This window comes from Poecilia mexicana, unplaced genomic scaffold, assembly GCF_051168715.1.
Source record: "Poecilia mexicana isolate PSO_F unplaced genomic scaffold, ASM5116871v1 scaffold_2, whole genome shotgun sequence".
NCBI classification, from domain to species: Eukaryota; Metazoa; Chordata; class Actinopteri; order Cyprinodontiformes; family Poeciliidae; genus Poecilia; species Poecilia mexicana.
The window spans coordinates 31,178,916-31,197,413 of NW_028263371.1; the positions used below are offsets into that span (position 1 = coordinate 31,178,916).

Consider the following 18,498-nt stretch of genomic DNA (forward strand, 5'->3'; position numbering starts at 1 on the left):
CCAGATTTGCCAAATGTTTCAAAGGACACAAAAGGACGGAGCTACTATAAACCACAATCATGAGTTGCCATATTTCATCCAGCATTGAATTTTTAGACTTCTGTAAGTTGATATCTGTATCTTTAACCCTTCATGAACCCTCTGTTACTTATTGTTGAGTTTTGTTGGTGTATGGCGTCATTGATGAGCCAGAGTTTGTCCATGTTTTAGGCTCCCTGTTGCTGTTTGCAGAATGTGTTGAACAGAAATTCATTGAACATCGATCACTTCACGGAGCAGCACCCACAACAAAATGGCAAACTCCCACCTAAAATCTGTTGGAAAAACAAAACAAAAAAATCTGGTGCCACCATTAAATCAACCATTTTAAAACAACAATGCACAAGATGTCGTTCATCTTAGTTTCCAAAGTGTAAACATTTTAATATGTCTGGATTGGCCTCTCCAATTAGACACACCCAGATCTAATTGAAACTCATCTCCATGTCTAATTTAACTCGATCTGTTCTAGCTAGTTGGCTAATTCAGTCCACCCTTACGACTGTTTGACAGCCTAAAAACTGGATTTCTCTAGATAAAATGTTGAATAATTTCCACAGCAGTCAAGAGATTTTTACTAAATACTCATTTTAATGCACATTAGATTTTCTTTTCTTTTATTACAGAGAGTGTCTTTCTAACATCTTTCTCACAGACTGTTGACCAATCAGGGCAGTGTACTCCTGGGCCACAATGGAGCATTTCTAGCCAACTAGGAAGCTTTGGGTGTTCATCACCATCATGACACATATGGAAGAGTCATAATAGTTTTCTACAATACATAAAACACTGTTAGGAAATAAATATTGGAATGTTTTTGGGGTAATTCCACAAAAGACTGGTCAGAAATTACAGTCAAAACAAACATCTTCAAAATAGCATATTCTCTTTAGATTTTAAGCTGGGATCTGAGAACTGGTCCTAGTAGAATCCTACACTAGAACTGTCCATCCACTGTTTTCAACCAGCTTCAGATCCTTCATCCCATCCTGGTCATACCTTCACTCTATCTTTATGTCTCTGTGATAAACATCACAGACACTCTTAGACATGACCAACAGAACCCAGAAGATTTTGTATACGTAAAGCCAGAAGCCGGAAGAGGTCTTGATTTAGAAGTTGGTCTGTGAAGTTTCTTCCTCATCGGAGCTGGAATTAGAGCTCTTTCTCCTTTTCTCGTTATGGTTCTCAACCATGTCCTTCTTGGTCACTTCTAAGTTCTTCTTCTTCTCATCTTCAGGCTCCAAGTTCGCAAATTTGCCCTCTATCTTTGCCGGATCGATGTATGTGTAGAAGTAGGCCATGATGGCAAAGATTATGCACACCAACACCAGCAAGGCGGCGAACAGAACGTATTCAGCCCACTGGTAAAGAAAGACACAAGAGTTTATTGACATTCCAGAAAATATATGAATGTGTATGGATTTGTTTTCCACTGATTAGTTGAGAAACTGACTTTGGATGACAAGTCTGAACCTCCTACTATAAAGAGATGTTTAGATTGTCGTCAGAGGAGTTTCGTTGGAGTTTTCAGGAGTTCTTCATTAAGTTTAGTCAAGGCCAATAAGTGTAGTACAAGAGGTGATATGTTTATAAATGTATTCTTATTAAAACAAAATCACTTAAATTAATATTAAGTGTTTTTTTTTTTTTGCATGAGACTATGCATTAAAAAGTAAATTAAGTTTTTCCATAGTTGCCAATGTATGTAAATGCTGCTGTACAGGGTTTCTGCAGGTTTCAACTCAAATTTAAGACTTTTAAAGACCTCTTAAAGACCATTATGAATAAAATTTGTGGCAGAAATGCGCAAATGACGATTAATTGGCAATAAATTAGCACTTACCCATGATGGACGTAAGAAAGTCAGCTAGTTGCCTATTGAGGCCTATCATTAGCACCTAATTATTGCTAGCCTCACCTGCCTCGAGTCAAATTTCAACCTTGTCAAGCCTGACAGAAAAGTCCAGTAAGAAAAAAAAAAAACTACATAGAATATATGAAATTAAACTGTTCTGCCACAACCAAATTTAAGACCAGTGAGTAATGTATTTAAGGTAAACTTGCATTTTTTTAAAGATAAAATGAAGACATGTTAAGACCTTAATTAAAGATACTTCAATTTAAGACTTTTTAAGGCCTGCTGTGAAACAACAGTGTCCTGATTTAGTTTATATGAAAACAGGTCCAGTAGATCATAGAACAACCTACTAAACCTGGCAAGACCTGGGATTTTATGTCCTACAACAAAACTTACATGTTTTTAACATAAAAAAAACTAAGTGAAAAGAATTTTATTGTTAACGCTACGTTTCTTTGGAAACTGTCAGCTGAAAAGCAAGCATAACTAATTTCATTTACAGCCTTCTATCAGATTAAAGTCAGTAAGAAGAACAGGGAACCTTCTGCTCACCTGATCTGGAAGTGTGGCAGCCTCTGCAACAATCAACACAATGATGTTTCCTACTGCAACCGTTAACAGCCAACCAGCCTGCAGCACTGACTTCATGTTGGAGGGAGCCTGAACAGCAGGAATGTGTGTATTAAGGCATTATTCTTGGACATTCCCTGTTTGTTTCCCCATCATTTTCCTAAAAATGAGCATTTGTTACCTGCGAATATGAGAACTCCAATCCTGTGACGGAGAACACCACCTCTCCTGATGTCATAAGAAAGTACTGAGGAATCTGCCAGGCCATGTGAATGGAGTTGGCCTTGATATCCTCCACCTCCTTGATGTGCTGTCCACACTGCAAAGCAGATAGAAATTAGTTCAGTCAAAAACAATAAGTCACAGCTATTTATCTTGCACAGGTTGGATTTAAAAGTTACATTTTCTTCAAGTGTGAAGGTTGGTGGGATGATGAAAGTGTAAGAACTGCCAAAGCCAAATTCTCGACTGAAGACACATTGATTTCCAGCAGCATTTTTGATCAAGAACTCAGCCCTGTCACAACAAAATCACCAGTTAGAGGAAATAACTTTCTTTAGAGGGATTGTACGTAGCGGTCAAATTAATCAAACTTACGTTCCTTGTGGTACATCGACGTATGTGGACATGTTCTTGCTAATGATGTTCCCAAAACTTTCCTCTCCCACTGTTATGTTCAAAACCATGCCAAAACTATTAAAAAATCTGAAAGGTAGAAAAAACAGCACAATTAATACAGCAGTTTAGCAGTCCCACATTCACTCTTCAAAAGATTTTGATTTCATGATGAATTTTCTCTTGTGGGTGTTGAAGAAGATTTTAGGTTATAATATTTCTTAAGAAAACTCTCTGGCTCAATCTTCTTCGATTCCAGGTTCTCCCGGCAGACCGCGTGTAGCCACACAGAAAACAACAATGAGTGCAGACGTCACAGAATTACAGAGTTTAATCCAATAGAAGACAACGCATAAAATTACAACAGAAACTGCAGAACAACAGAGACATACATTCATTTACCTGAGACAAATGGAAAAGAAGAAAGAAAGAAAGAAAGGAAGAGAAAGGAAGGAAGGAAGGAAGGAAGGAAGGAAGGAAGAAAGAAAGGAAGGAAGGAAGAAAAGCAAAAATGTGCAAAGACGTCTTTGGAGAATTGCAAGAGCAAATCTGATTTGTTACTCCTGTGTAGAAAGTTTTATAGTCTTAATTTGTCTTAATTTATTCAATAAGGTTTACCTTTGCTCATCCAACCAGAAGCTATCTCTGACTCTTTTAAAATTCCTAGCAAGTCATGATCTAAGACCATTTGTCTCCATTGTTTAAACAAAGTGGAAGCAGAGACTCTCCTGAACTCCTGCTGTTTTATGGCTTTTCATGAATCAGTGTGAAAAGCTGGAACTTCTCCTGATTGTTTTCCCACACAGTTAAAGGGCAGTTCAAAAGATCTAGCAAACAATCTGCTGTAACTACAGGTAACATAAAGGTCAATAGGTCAGAATAAGTTACTAATTTCAAAACTATAATTAGGCTATTTCAATCAAGACATGTTAAGTTTTAAAACTAGCATATTTTAAATTCATTTTCTTAACATGGGCTATAGATGAACCGAGGCTGATTGACTAAATCTGATAAAAGATTACATTAAATTTCAAAGTTAGACTTAAATATTTGCAATGGGTGGGCAATCCTGGTCCTCGAGGGCTGATGTCCTGCAACTCTTGGATGTCTCCCTGGTCCAACACACTTGAATCCAACAGCTGAATCACCTCCTAAGTGCAGTCAAGTTCTCCAGAGTCCTGCTAGCGACCTCATTATTTGACCCACGCGTGTTGAAGTTGAGATGAACCTAAAAGTTGCAGGAGACCAGCCCTCAAGGTCTGGAGTTGCCCACCCCTGTGCTAGCAACATGTCCAGGATGTACCCTACCTCTTTCCCAGTTACCGCTGCAGATACAGTCACCAGGCTAGCTTAACTGTTTCTTTCTGTTGCTCAACATAAAGGAGCAACAGGTCATGCATGACCAACTTTTATTGCCATACGATAACAAATTGAAACCGACCTGATGGCGTTGGCTCCCTCCTCTGGCTTTGCAACAACATCGCCAAACTGTAACCAGAAAACATTTGAGAACAAAATCCATGTGGCTGTTTCTGGGAAATATTTGAAATAAGGATACATGTGATTTTGATCTGACTTTTACGCTGACCTTTATATTCCTTATTTGTCCTGCTTCTTCAAGAATGACAAGAGTGTTACGAGTGCCATCTGGTAAGCTGATTAAAACAGGGGAACCAGTATCTATTTTCAGCTCAAATGGACGATCATAGGTATAGTAATCCTTGTTGCTCTGTGGGAGAAAACAGAGGATTTTATCTTATCTTATCAAAGCTAAGGAGTTTATCTAACTGTGGTAGCCAAAATGTTAATTTTTTTCCACTTTGTATAGTCCTACCTGAAAAGTCTCCAGTTGGAAAGTATTGTTTCCAGCAGTGATATCTATGGGTTGGTCAACCATGTTGATGAACTTAGCTTGCTGCTCAGTGCTCGATGGGAAATCAGGGAGGGTTGCCTGGAAAAGGGAGAAACCATCCTTCATGAGCTTCGTCTTTGTTAAATATTTTGTAATTCATTTTCACTTACATCAATCTGGAGCTGAACCAAGGCAGCAGCCACAAACGCAAGTGCAGCGAGGAACATCCCCACAGTCATCCGCCTCAAAGGACTGGAAAACAGAATCAAACACATTCATTCAGCCACTGAAACCATGGCTCACAAGAGCTAAGAAGTGGAAAAGATTATTTAAAAAATGACTCCTCACGTGAAGTTTAGCTTGCATTTAGAAATGAGAGGGTAGATTATGAAGTCCATAACAGGGACCATGATCAGAATCAGGATGGGGTTGACAGTCTGGTGGGGATGGAAGAAGGGAGGGTCATAAAACGGCTGCAGTTTGATTCAATCAGTTCATGTCAGCAGTGGGGCGATGTTATCACCGGTAGAGTCTTACCTGCATTTGGTCAGGCTGGATTACCATCGAACCCTGTTGAAGAGAAAATGATCTCCATTTAGCAATCTTCACTTCCATGGGGTGGGAGATTAGGAGTTGAAGAGCAGGAAGAAGAAAACTTACAAAGTTACCGTCCATCGTGGTGGCCTGGAGTGTCCATCTTGAACCCTGCAGGACAAACGGTTCTTGTTTAGATTGTGGTTAATTACCAACTGGAACGTGTCAAGGTATATCAAGGTTTACAAAGATACAGTTTCAGTTACTATGTCTAAAAAATCTAGGATTTTAGTCACATACCTGTTGGTCAAAGAGAGCCCAGAACATGGGCAAGGGGATGTAAAGGAACAGAACCTTCAACACCATCTTCACCTGGGCAATAAGGAGTTTCTAGAGCAAAGCAGAGAAGATCACAAAAATGAATTTCTCTCCGTTCGGCTGCTCTTTTTTTTTTTTAATTAATTTTTGCACAGGCTTCCTCCTACGTCATATTTCTCATCGGCCCAGTCCATCCAGTGTTCTCTCTTTGGGATCTTGGAAGATCTATTGCGATATCGGTTCTTGATAGCAAACTGCAAACACACGAGAGGCCTTTCAGATGTAACCAGAAGCAAATGTAATGCTGAAATGAAGCTTAGTTGAGGAGGAACTCACAGAGATACATTTGAAGACTTTCACCATGATGTTTCCCGTCGGTGCCGTTTTGTTGTACATACCACTTCCGACAATGAAGACGACTGGAAACGAACAAAACGTGAATTATAATAGTCTTGTTTTTTTCCTGAATTCACTGCTTGATTGTCATGACTGAAGCTCAAGTGAAGATCTTACCCAAAGCGACCACCATGAGAGCAGCAGGGACCCCGAAGGCCAGAGGGTAGCACTGCTGCTGAGTGTGAATCCCACATTTCTGAGCTGGAAATCACAGAACGCACACATACAGTCAGCCTCTGGTTGTGGTTAATTGGTGTATTTTAAGGAGTGTGTGATGTTTCTGAGATCGAGGCCTGCCTCTGAGGATGGGGGTGATGACAGTGGACAGCAGGCTGCCGGCATTGATGGACAGGTAGAAGATGGAGAAGAAGGTGCTTCTCTGCTTGTCCTGTTGGACGTTTGAGAAGAGATTTTATGGTCAGAACCATACAAAGAACCACTAATATCTAAAATGTGCTAATATTGATTTCTCTTTACAAAGTAGTTATGTTTTATTTTATTTTTTTACTTTAAAGCAGTTCTAATTTAAAAGTTTAATTTTCTGTAGATATATTCAATCATTACTGTTATACATGCTCAAAAATATCAGTCTCAGTTCAATTTTACACTATAGAATGGAATTTTGGACAGTATTAAAGCTATTTAGTGTAGTTTGAAAATGCGTTCAAGAATCCAAAAATGTTTAAGTATGGAATTGATTTTTGTTAAAGACAATTTAGCCTAACCCTAAGAGAACCTAACATAACGACTGGAAGGATTATGGCTTCTATGATGATAAATTTGCCTGATGTTGTGTCTCCACTTTGCCTCTATGTCATTGAGCAATCTTGGTCCCTTACCTTGAACTTGTAATAAAGCCCGTAAATGAGCTGCGTATGTTAATAAACAACTAATGGGGGATAAAGCAGAGATAGAGAAAGTGCTGACCAGGTGTGGCTGATAATTGACGAAGGCATCTGTACAAAAGGGGAAGGGTCAGTTCTGGTGTTGTTTCCCTTTAACTGTATTGCATAATGTGCATATGAATTGATTGATTTGATCACAGCACCTTTTTTCAAATGGAAGGATTTCTTTATTTTTTTTTGTTGTTGTTTTTTGCTAAGTCTTCCCAAATAACAAAAATCCAAAAGTTATCCATCTCCGTGGAAGAATTGCATCCCTACAGCATGATGGCACCACTACCATGTTTCACGATTGGGATTGTATATTCCGATGTGGTACATAGTGTTTTGCATGTAAGATTCTGAACATAAATATCAGTAAATTTAACACAGAATTTACAGTAGAGATACTGTATTTAAACTGTAATTTAATACAGTTTAAAATACCCTATTAAAATAATGCAGTTTAAAATTCCGTCCATTTTAAATTGTATTAAAATGAGCAGGTTTTTTTTTATCTGTATTAAAAGACAGTTTGTTTTTTTCTCACAATAACTCTTTTTGTTTTGTAACATCTAACCTGATCTTCGTTAAACTGGTCCCCTCCAAAGGCAGCCACACAGGGTTTGATGCCTCCGGTTCCCAGAGCGATGAGGAGTAAGCCCAACATGGACAGAGCTCTGGGAGGGGGGGAGGGAAACACACTTTAAACACACAACAACTTCTGGGTCATTTGACTGCGTTTCGTTCTTCAGCTTACACGTGCAAGGTCATGTTGTCAGGGGTGCCATCCTTGTTTCCATCTGTGATGTCATGGATTGCACTGACGGCCATGATGACCTGCCCCACCGCGTAAACAATGGACAGGTAAACAATGGTCCTGTGCAGAAAGAGGGAGGGGGGGGGGGAGATACAAGGCAGTGAGCCAGTTTTATGTCAACTAGATACAGATTAATAGCTAACTATATGAGGCATCCTGAAACTGTTTAATCTCTCTTTATGATTGGATTAATAAGATTACATTATCACTAGATATGGATTGTATCTGCTTGTGTTGATGTAACATTTCATATAAGCTTGTGTTATGTCGATAAAGTGAGTTAAAGTCATTTCATTTAGCCGAGCTGGAATGAATGGAAATGAATTGAGCTGAACCAAAGTAAGAGTGGATTTAAATAAGCTAAATCAAGTAAAATTTAGGTTAGCAAGCAGGAGGAAACGGGAACTGTCAGGTGACTCACTTAAACTTTCCGAGCCACGAGTCAGCAATGATGGCCCCCAGGATGGGGGTCAGGTAGCAGAGAGCCACAAAGGTGTGGTAGATGGTGGTGGAGAAGTCATCATCCCACTTCAGGAAGTACTTGAAGTACAAAACCAGTACAGCTAAAAAGGGGATACAGATGAGTTTAGGTTAGGAACAGTCTTCCTTTATTGATTATTCCAGCATTATTTAGACTTAGCATATATTTTATATTTGCATGGCTACATTCAAATATAACACAAAATGGCGTATAACTATCAATGCTACCAGCTAATGTATAATGGCTTATGATGGATCCACTAGTAGAATTAAATGCAGTATTGACAAATTGGCATTCTGGTAGGATTTGACTGGACACTTTGTTACATTATATTTTGATCATAACAATTAGTTGCTATATTGCAAACACTGAAATCTGCTTTTTATTCATTTGTATGATGGAGGGGGCTGGGGGTTCAGATTTTTTTTTTCCTAACAAGCTCACAGTAAACTAATCAAGCCATTAAATCGATCAATTAACCAAGAACAAAAAACAACCCTTATTTGCAGTGTACCCACAGTTGGAAAGAAGATGCACATTTAGGTACACAGCAAACAGAGATGTTTAAAAGTGGAAGGAGCTATGCTTCAGTAAACACGGTGTGTTTTCCTCCTACTGAATTCACCTCGCATGCCATAGTAGGAGAAGCGCTCGCAGAACTCATTGACCACAATGAAGAAGATGCTGAGCGGGTAGCCGAATATAGTGACCTGTTTGAAACAAAACGGGTAAAGTGAGACTGAGGCGGCAAACCGTCAACGTGAGAGAACAGTGAACAACGCTGTGGCTTACACTCTTTCTTATGCCCGTCTTCTTTTCTTTATCTGCAGAAAAAGAACGACACGAGTGACTCTGGGAGTCTTTAATTTAGACAGAAATCAAGCACAATAAGTAAAAAAAAAAAAAGAGTTGAATTGATTTTACTTAGAAATGTAAATTGCATATGATGAATGCATTTACTGTAGAAGGAATAAAAATGGAAAAAGAAAACAATAAAAAGAGTTGATCTCACCTCCCATGGCTGCAGCTGTGTCCCGTTTCAGTTCCTAGATCAGATCTTTCAGTTAAACAGTGGACACAAAGAGAGATGAGTGGTCCAGATCCGAGGCGCTAATACTGAATCCCAGCCTGACCTGCGCCTTATCTAACCTCCACTCATCCTCCTGGACCGCCCACCGATGGTGGACTATGGATATCTCTTCCAGTTCCCCTCTCCACAGTTTCCCAGCATCTTTATCAAAGCCATGTGTATATGTTGGAGGATGATTTTACAACTGCAAAAAAAAAAAAAGAAAGAAAAAAAAAAAGAAAAAAAGCTCGGGAGCAATAAACAGATTCTGCTTTGCAGGTTATTTGTCTCCGTCAGGAGAGATGATAACGGCAGCAATCTTTGTGCTATTAGATATAATAAAAACGCTGATTATTTCTATCTAGTCATAACAGCAGGAAATGTTAAAGACACCAAAGACATATGGACTGTCTGCAGAGTTCCTTCTACTTCTGTTCTCAAACATATCCAGAATTGTAAATGTTAGAATAATATCCAACAAAAAAATATATATCAACAAGCATTTCATTTTTCACATTATAATCACAGACTGTGATATATGCATATGGAGTTTGTCCACTATTTGCAGCAGCTTCCATTGAGAATCTTTGACCACTTTCCAAGGAGAGTATTCATGAGGGCAGACACTAATGTCGGGGCAGTGAAGTACCAAATCAAGGTATCCACATTGAAACCTGTGAGAATAAAACAGTTCAAAATGTCTAGTTAAGTTTCCAACTTTCAGATCCGTAATCTCTGAATGCTCGACTTGGTATCGTTGGTTTAATATTTAAGAGAGCTTGGAGGAAAAAAAAGTCTTATATCAGGTTTTATTTATTTGTAAGTCTTAAACATATTTACAGGCACTGAGTAAAAATGTTTTCCATTTAATTTAAGCTCACAGAAAATAAAACAAATCTAGATTACATACAAAGAAACGGCTGAATATAAACCCGCACACCCTCGTCCTGGTTTAGGCTTTAGTCTGTCATCTTTGGCAAGGCTGTCCTTTTGTCCCCGTAGGTAGCCTTGGTAACAATGAATTATTGCACAAACTTTTCAGTAAAATAGGTCAAAATATTGTGATTCACTTGGCTTTAGACAGGTTATGTACAGCTCCACTGGACTAAAATAGAAAATTGATTTCTCTTTTTTTTTTTTTTAAATCAAATACAAAATTCGTCTGCTATAATTGGATCTTACTGGGGATTTTTTTCTTTCTTTTTTTTTTTTTTAAAAAGCTATCCAAAAATACTGAGTAACATTTGACCAGTAATAGATGTACAGTTACAACAGTAGATTTTTTTTCTCTCTCTCTCTGCATTGTAAAGCTGTCTGTACACAACCGAGAGCCTAAGAAATACTGAAGTGGAAAGAATCACTCCAAAGAGAGGAAAACATCACGTGTTCAGTTGTTGCATGCTTGTTCAGACGTCGTGCCGTTTATGTCTTCCCCACATACAAAACAAAATGCAACAAAAGAAGATCTGTCAAAATGTAACATAAAGTCTCCATAGGAAACAAGAGAAGAATCTGTCTGTAAATTTGCCCCCAATTTCATTCATAGGTAATCTGATTGATGATGGAGGTCAGGTGTGACGCGACCTTCTCAGAGGACGGTGGTTGACCCCTGGGAGTTGGCGCTGCTGGGTGTGCCGCTGATGGCGTTAAAGATGCCCATAGAGTCAGACAGGGTGCTCCTCGTACCGTCCTCCACCGGGTTTATCTAGGAAAGACACACTTCACTTTATTACATCATAATGGATTTGTTTGAAATCAAAATCATTAAATGTAGTCTGACAAGCCACAGCAACTGAAACTATCTTCATCAGTTTATGACATTGTTAATGAAGATGAAGAAATATATAGAAAAGTTTCATATTGGTGCATGCACGACTATTTATCAAATAACAGGATTTACCCTCCAATCTGCTCATGGACAGCACAAAGAGAGCAGAAAGAAAGACATGGTTAGTAACTAGCAACTAGAATGAAGAGTTAGAAATAGTTATGATATTTTAGGACAATTCAGTTCAAAACACCACATAATCCTATAAAAGTAGTGGAAAATCTGCCAGTCAGTGACCATATTTGGTGGTTCCTACCTGTTCGTGCATGATGCTGGACAGCTCTCTGATCATGTCCCTGTAGTTGGCCTTCATCTCGTCGTGATACTCCTGCTGGTCTTCTTTAATCAGCCGTTCATTCACCCCCAGCGCGTGACCGCAGGCGTCCACGAACTGCCTGAAGAGGCGAGAACAGGCCACCTGTGATGTTCACAGTTCATCTCCAGTAGGCTGCAGCCACAGTTTCATCTGTATTTCAACAGGTTTTTATGATAGATCAACAGAAAAGACTGTAAAACTGCAAAGTGGAAAGAAAATGATTCTTGATTTTTTTATTTATTTTTTTTTACATTTTTCTTTAGAAATAAAAATTCTATATTTCACTCCAGAGGTGTTTCTATGTTTTTTTTATATTATATGTTTTTCAGACACATAGGGCCACTTTATAGCAGAATCAAGTAATTATGTTACTTTCTGTTGTTATAAAAACGTAATATATACTAAATGACTTAAACTTAAGCATTAATTTTCTATGTAAATTAACATCTTCAAACTGAGCTGGCTCTTTCTGAAACTCAGCCTTCAGGGAGTCATCACAACATGGCTCCTCTATTAACCCTGTAATGACATTTTTACCAGCGTTACACTGAGGAGTAACTTGTATAATGAACTCAGCAGATACACAGGGTGTTTGCTAATTGCTGCTGGCTAGTCTGAAGGAGCTTTGTGGGGGGAGGGCTGCAGGAGGTGAGGCAGAAACTTGGAAACTTGGAAGCTTGAAAACTGTTGCCCCGAGGAGGAGCTGCAGGTCCACCCAGGCGTTTAGCACAGTTGCCATGTGAGATTAAAAGACTTCTCTAACATGCATGAAAGAACCAATGCAACACTCCAGTTATGTTTTTGATGAGAGAATAACTTCATAACACGATATGAAGCTCGAAAAAGTTGATTTTACAACAGGCAGATTTTTGTACTGGAAGGTGTTTCTGTCAGTAATCAGTACCTGAAGACCTCCTTCAGCTGTTTAACCTTGTTGTCTGGATATCTCTTGGCACTGCCATCATCTAGAAAGGCTCTGGCGTAAGCGAGAGGACCTGCATTGACCTGACAAAAAAAAAACAAAACAAAAACAATAGAGGTCAAAAGATTGACAGTCTTTCTGCCTTTCAGGATGACTAAGCCTTTTCTTACCTGAACACTGATGCTGCCCTGCAGCTTGAGCTGCAGGCGGATCATGTCCACCTCGGAGGCCGAGCACAGCAGACGCAGCTCGCCCACCTTGGCGCTCATCTCGTCGATGGCCACCTCTATGGGGCTCAGGTCACTCTGGTGCTGGTACATGACCGCTATGCGCTTCTTAACATAGGGGAAACAGTGGGTTGCTGGGCGGGAGGGTGAGAAAAAGCAGAGTTTTACTCGTACTGGATTTGCCTCGCTCACTAACTGCTCATATATCCTGAATTGCAGCATTTCTACAGGATATTAAACTGAATTAAAATGTAAGTCCGTCGAGTCATAAAGAGAAAACATGATTATTTACACCGCAAGATAACACCTGAACCTTGAGATGACGTGGTCAGAGTAATAAACCCCACCTATCTGATTAAATTCACAGAGGCTGGCAGAAAACTGAAACTTCATAATCAGCATCAGCAAGCAGCAACAAGGGAAATGTTCCCGGCTTTTGATTCCTAGCTAAATTACAGCGATAAGCGGGGTTGATTTGGGACAGTGCTGTATCATCGTTAGCAACAGAAACCCAATCAACGCAGAACCTACTGGTCAGTATGGTGCGCCGCTTGCACTGTTCCTCCACTCCCCCCTGCTTCTTGCCCGAAACGGTGAACGGCGTCTCAAACACGAAGCGCCGGATGTTGTGGCTCTTCTCGAAGTCGGTCTTTCTGTCGTCCAGCTCCTTGTCGTCCAGGTGAGGCGTCACATGCGTCACCTGGATGTAGGCGTACTTGGAGTCCAAGTCTTTAGGGTTAACCTGCAGCAGAAAAGAGGTTCAGTGTGTTTTTTTCTTCGTAAAAGAAAGCCCACCGAGACTGTCAAATCATTCTGTACACTACAAGCCACACAACCACATCTGCCTCAAGTAAATCATGAGTAAATTACAAAACAAAATTAAAATCACTTGAAATTGTTGGTTTTCAGGTAGGTTGGTATGAAATCGACACATTTTGTACCTCAAAAAGGTTCAATATAAAACAAGAAAAAAAGAGGTGAAACTCTGGTTTCATACACTAAAAACTGCAAAGTGGTAACATCTATAGCACCTTTAAATAATCAATTAAATGTTTGCTAGCTTATCATGTCCAGCACCTTGAAAGAGCTCACTTATTATTTATACATTTATTAGCTTGTGTTGAAAGGTGACCTGAATACTTATGTCTACTTTCTTTATTCCAAGGCTTCTAGGAAGTCAGATAGCAGCGTAATAAATGCATGTTTGTTTGATTAGCATAATAAAATTAGCTTGTTAATGAGCAGATTTGCTTGGTCGTGACCTATTTTCCACTACTTTCCAACAATTTTTCTATGAATTTAACCTCCATATTTACTAAGGTTTACCAAAAACAAAATGCATGTCCTTCAGTGTGCAGCATGTGGCCAGACACAGATAGGACTCCACCTTGCCAGAATCCTGAATGATCTTGACGTTCTCCGGGCCGAACTTGTCAGAGTAGAGCTTCAGGAGCCGCTGGGAAATTTCAGAGAGCGGAGTGAACTTCGGCTCCTTGTAGATGTATTCCTTTCCGTCCTCATCCTCAAAGAAGCCCTGCAGCGTGAGCAAGAACCTGAGTTTCTACTGTTTTGTCCGTATTTATGTAGATAAGCCTCACTGACACATGGGCTCGCATTTTTGAGTGGAATTTTTTTTAAGCAAACATAAGATTAGGTAAAAATAGACAAGCGGAAATATAATTCATAGAAGTTATGAACTAAAAATGTAAGTCCAACATCAAAACTATATGGATGTGAACTACCTAACTACATGAACTAACACACGAGGCTCAAAAATATCAATCATTAAAGACACATAACATACAGCACCCCTAAAAACTTACCGCAGCCTTGGATAGCAAGTGAAAAAAGAGAAGAAATTTTATTTACAAAGATTAATTAATGAATAATTTGATCCCAAGAAGATATAATGAAATCCTCTCCAACCTCACCTGTCCAAAGAAGGCCACTCTGAAGTAAGTACCCAGCAGTCTCTTCCCAGTGTGCATCACCTCCATCACCTTGGTGTAGGCACGGTGCAGCGTGTCGTAGAGGTGAGTCAGTTTCTGTTCCACACATATAGAAATGGTCACGAAACACCACCAAGAACCACAGAAAGGGTAAAAAAAATATTTGGAATTATGTGACAAATGACTTGGTAATAGGCATTTTATGCCTATTACACACTCTGGTGTATCGCCAGAGTGTGTGCAGTATTTACGCTACCTCAAAGTCCCTGCGCTCCTCATAGATGGGGATGATGAGCCTGTAGACGTCAGCAATGAGTTCATAACGCTCAGCCTTCCACAGGCCATCAGCACACTCCTCCAGCAGCTCCAACAGGACCTCCTGAACAAGATCACCCTTAAGTCACTTTATTTATATAATAAATATAAATCTGGGGGTTTTACCTCAGATGAGGTCGGATCTCAAAAAACTTTGATCACTGCATTTTTCTTGGCACACAAAACAGCAGCAAACCACATAGGAGAGACATGAGGTCTAACCTCACTGAAGTGAACATCCTGCATCCCCACGTCCTCCATCATGGCTGCCTCCTCATCAATGTTGGGAGTGATGACCCTGAACGCTGAGCAGCCTTGCCTAAACATACCTGAAGTACAGAAAGAACCCAGATGTGTCTCACACACACCAGCAAGGAGTCTTACATGCTGAAGCTTTACTTTTGCTGTTGTGTTGAAAATAAAGCGTTAAATCTGGTTGAGTTTTTAGGTTAATTTGGTCAAAACAAGTTAAGAAACGACTAAGAAATATGGCATACTTAAACATAAACTGATACATTTGAAACATTTTGCAGATTATTTGAGGAAGAAAAATATTATAAAAACCTCAGTTTTGGTTAATTGACATAGACTAGCAAATATTTTGAGAAACAATAATCTAACAGTCGACATCATGGATGCACATGTCTGACTTGTGCACTAATAAGTATGAAAAATGACTTGGTTTCTGCTGAAAATGTGGCAAAATTTGCTCTAAATATTATTCTTTGGTGGTGAATATTCCTGTTATGTATTATTTTCTTGTCGTCACCACCAGATATGATTTTCAAAGAGAGGAAAAAAAATATCCAGAGTGGAAAAACGTGAAAAAATATTCAATTATTTCACTGTGATAGTATTTAGTGATTTAGCTGATCTATGATTAAAAATATTATGGAGCAAAAATTACAGAATGAGGTAAATTGCCTTCTCACAATAGCTGTATTTACACTGATATTTGAAATTGAGGTTAATACCAAAGAGTATTGTTAATGTACTAAAGAAAAGGAGGTTAAAACCAGATTTCAATTTGTCAAAAATATTTCAAATTATGTCATTTTCCTTTCACTTCCCAGTTACACCTTATTTTATGTGTATGTAAACATTTTTTTAAACTAATAGCATTTCAGGGACTCCATACAAAAAGCCAGAAATGTCACTTTGACCAAACTACACCCCTCAGCACTGTGAGCCTGCAATCAGCTGGTGATATTCATAAACACCTGCCCGATTATATCACAGATCATCTTCAAAGTCTAGGCATAAAAGACACTTAGGAAAAGATGTTATCTGGAAAATGACTTGTCAGGGACATTTTTACACAGGTGACCCTTGGACGAGTGTCCACACAACAAATGACTGCAAATTCAGTTTTTAAAAAATACCTTATTGATCCCAAAAGGAAATGAATTAGAAGATGTGTGCAAGTTAGAAACATATCTCATGTTACTTCTTGATATGTTTTTTTTAATAACTGAAAAACTAATGTTATGTTTCAGAATATCCAGTAATAAGAAAGTGATTTTATTAATCAAACTATGGAGAAAACATTTTTCTCCTGTGAAAACATTTACTGTTGACTCATGTTATGGCCTCCATAATGAGGATAATGAATGCAATAAAATGGTTCAAAGGGTTATTATTCACATGAATGGAAGATAACCAAGGCTAGAAAAGATCCACCCCTATTTCTGACACTCACCTTTTCTCCACAGATACTCTGCAACCAAAGCAGCAACATGAACGTAGCACATAGCTGCCTACAGGCGAGAGAGAGCGAAACAGGTAAGACAGAAGTCATGTGATATTACGAATAGCTCTAAAAACAAATCCCCTTTATTTTTTTTCTGCTTTGCTTTATTGATACACTTGAATCTTACAGGACACGAAGTTTAAAATAAGAAAAAGACAACAACCTGAGTAAATATAAAGTGCAGTTTTCAAGTTATGATTTCAATAAATAAGTAAAAAAAAACTATTCAGACCAACATGGCCTAATTAAAATAATAATTTCCCCGTTTTTGTTAAAACATGAATCAAACTGTGGGGGAATCTGATTTCAGTTTAAGGAAACCTATAGAATCACTGCATAACGTTCATTTCCAGCAGATATTTCCACTTGAGAGGTTTTAATTAATAATAGTTATTTACTTTATCACATAGAACCATAATGATGTTTTTTTTTTTGCCCATAAGAACTGCATTTTGTATTTCCTCATGTTATCTTGGTCTGATTCTCTGAAGCATCACAGAGACAAACAAGCAAAAACAGCAGAAACCCACGAGGGTGTTTGAGTCCTACACGTGGCACATTCAGCCCTCCGTACCTCAGAGAGATCTCCGTTCTTGTTGTGGATGCGAGCCATGCTGTCCAGCCAGGTTTTCCGCAGCTCCGGGGTACTGGTGTAGGACTTGGCCAGGCTGTACTGGAGGTCCACCAGCATCTCCGGGTCGTTCTCGTGCTCCTTCATCTGCTCTGTGGCCATCAGCACCGTCCTGATGCGCTTGGTCAGGTCCTTCACATCCGATGGGAATGCTGTGTGCTGCCAGCAGCACACGTACAAATGGTTATGACTGCATGAAACATGCAAACAAGTCTTAAAATGTTAAAGCTAATCCCCAAAACCAATGAAACTCTGTGTGACTGACGACTTTGGATGTTTTGGATACTTAAAATATCCAATAGGTTTTTTGTATTTATGACAGAACAGAAAGTAAGCAGCTTTGGTTAGCAGATTTACTTTAACATGTTTCTTTTTCAGCCATTTTGTTGGATATTTGCTGCTGTGGTTGGGATTAATGGCTTCTTAGACACTCAAACTTTAAAACCTAAGAACAGAAAGAAGGTGAACTTTCTTTCTGCCGCTCATGTACCAAAGTTAAACAATGAGAAGGATTCCTTATTGAACAGTTCTATCTGTGTTCTTCACCTACCTTGATGCTCTTGTCACTGTTGGCACAATTATTGATGATGGAGAGAGACTGCTGGAAACGTGTGCTGCCAATCCCAATGACATCAGCTATCAACTGGCTAACAGCGATCACCACCTAACAAAACAACGATTAGTAAAATTCAGTCTCACACTGATGACTTTTCAGAAAGTACAGAAAAAAAACAGACTGCGCTGTAATAACCGGAAAAGATTGAACCTTTTCTCACATTTTATGACAATCGTAACCATTAACTTTAACTTTTTATAGAGATTGTGCGATTGACTAAGACATGCTAACAGATCTGGCCAGGCGCTGTATCTCATACCTGCAGGTGGGTTCGCACAAAAGACTTGCGGCCTGTGTAGTCAAAGTTACTCTTCATCAGAAAGTAAAGGAGGTGGGCCGCATCACTGCGGATGAAGCTCAGCTTGGAGTTGCAACACTTGAGGATTTCATAGCAGAGTGAGGCGCACATGTCGGCCCTGCCGTCGAAAAACGTGCAGGGGAACTGGAAGACATGGTTACGAAGGGTTCAGATGATGAACACGAGGAGGAAGCTGATCGGAGACGAAAA

The 18,498-nt window shown here is 39.2% G+C and overlaps 2 protein-coding genes across 3 annotated transcripts in view; both read right to left on the bottom strand.

Annotated features, from left to right (window-relative positions):
- Positions 1-610: 610 nt before the first annotated feature.
- slc15a1b (solute carrier family 15 member 1b) lies at positions 611-7,946 on the bottom strand. The gene is made up of 19 exons (XM_015012928.2): positions 7,827-7,946; positions 7,647-7,746; positions 6,483-6,573; positions 6,303-6,386; positions 6,126-6,208; positions 5,957-6,043; positions 5,772-5,861; positions 5,598-5,642; positions 5,475-5,507; positions 5,286-5,374; positions 5,108-5,189; positions 4,920-5,036; positions 4,674-4,814; positions 4,527-4,573; positions 3,068-3,175; positions 2,872-2,986; positions 2,652-2,789; positions 2,453-2,560; positions 611-1,403 (listed from the first exon to the last, which is right to left on the bottom strand). The coding sequence occupies exons 1-19, from the start codon at positions 7,898-7,900 to the stop codon at positions 1,152-1,154; spliced, it is 1,884 nt and encodes a 627-aa protein (XP_014868414.2). The 5' UTR covers positions 7,901-7,946; the 3' UTR covers positions 611-1,151.
- Positions 7,947-10,231: 2,285 nt separating this feature from the next.
- Positions 10,232-18,498, bottom strand: part of LOC106933582 (dedicator of cytokinesis protein 9-like) — a 47,318-nt gene continuing 39,051 nt past the window's right edge. For both annotated transcript variants that reach the window (XM_088014559.1, XM_015012923.2), the window contains exons 40-52: positions 18,250-18,432; positions 17,925-18,038; positions 17,318-17,533; positions 16,693-16,750; positions 15,216-15,322; positions 14,935-15,057; positions 14,661-14,774; positions 14,117-14,263; positions 13,261-13,471; positions 12,673-12,863; positions 12,485-12,585; positions 11,521-11,659; positions 10,232-11,141 (exon numbers count right to left, since the gene is read on the bottom strand). In XM_088014559.1, coding sequence (XP_087870685.1) covers positions 11,025-11,141; positions 11,521-11,659; positions 12,485-12,585; positions 12,673-12,863; positions 13,261-13,471; positions 14,117-14,263; positions 14,661-14,774; positions 14,935-15,057; positions 15,216-15,322; positions 16,693-16,750; positions 17,318-17,533; positions 17,925-18,038; positions 18,250-18,432 — 1,821 coding nt within the window. In that variant the 3' untranslated portion in view covers positions 10,232-11,024. The remainder of the gene's footprint in view (positions 11,142-11,520; positions 11,660-12,484; positions 12,586-12,672; positions 12,864-13,260; positions 13,472-14,116; positions 14,264-14,660; positions 14,775-14,934; positions 15,058-15,215; positions 15,323-16,692; positions 16,751-17,317; positions 17,534-17,924; positions 18,039-18,249; positions 18,433-18,498) is intronic.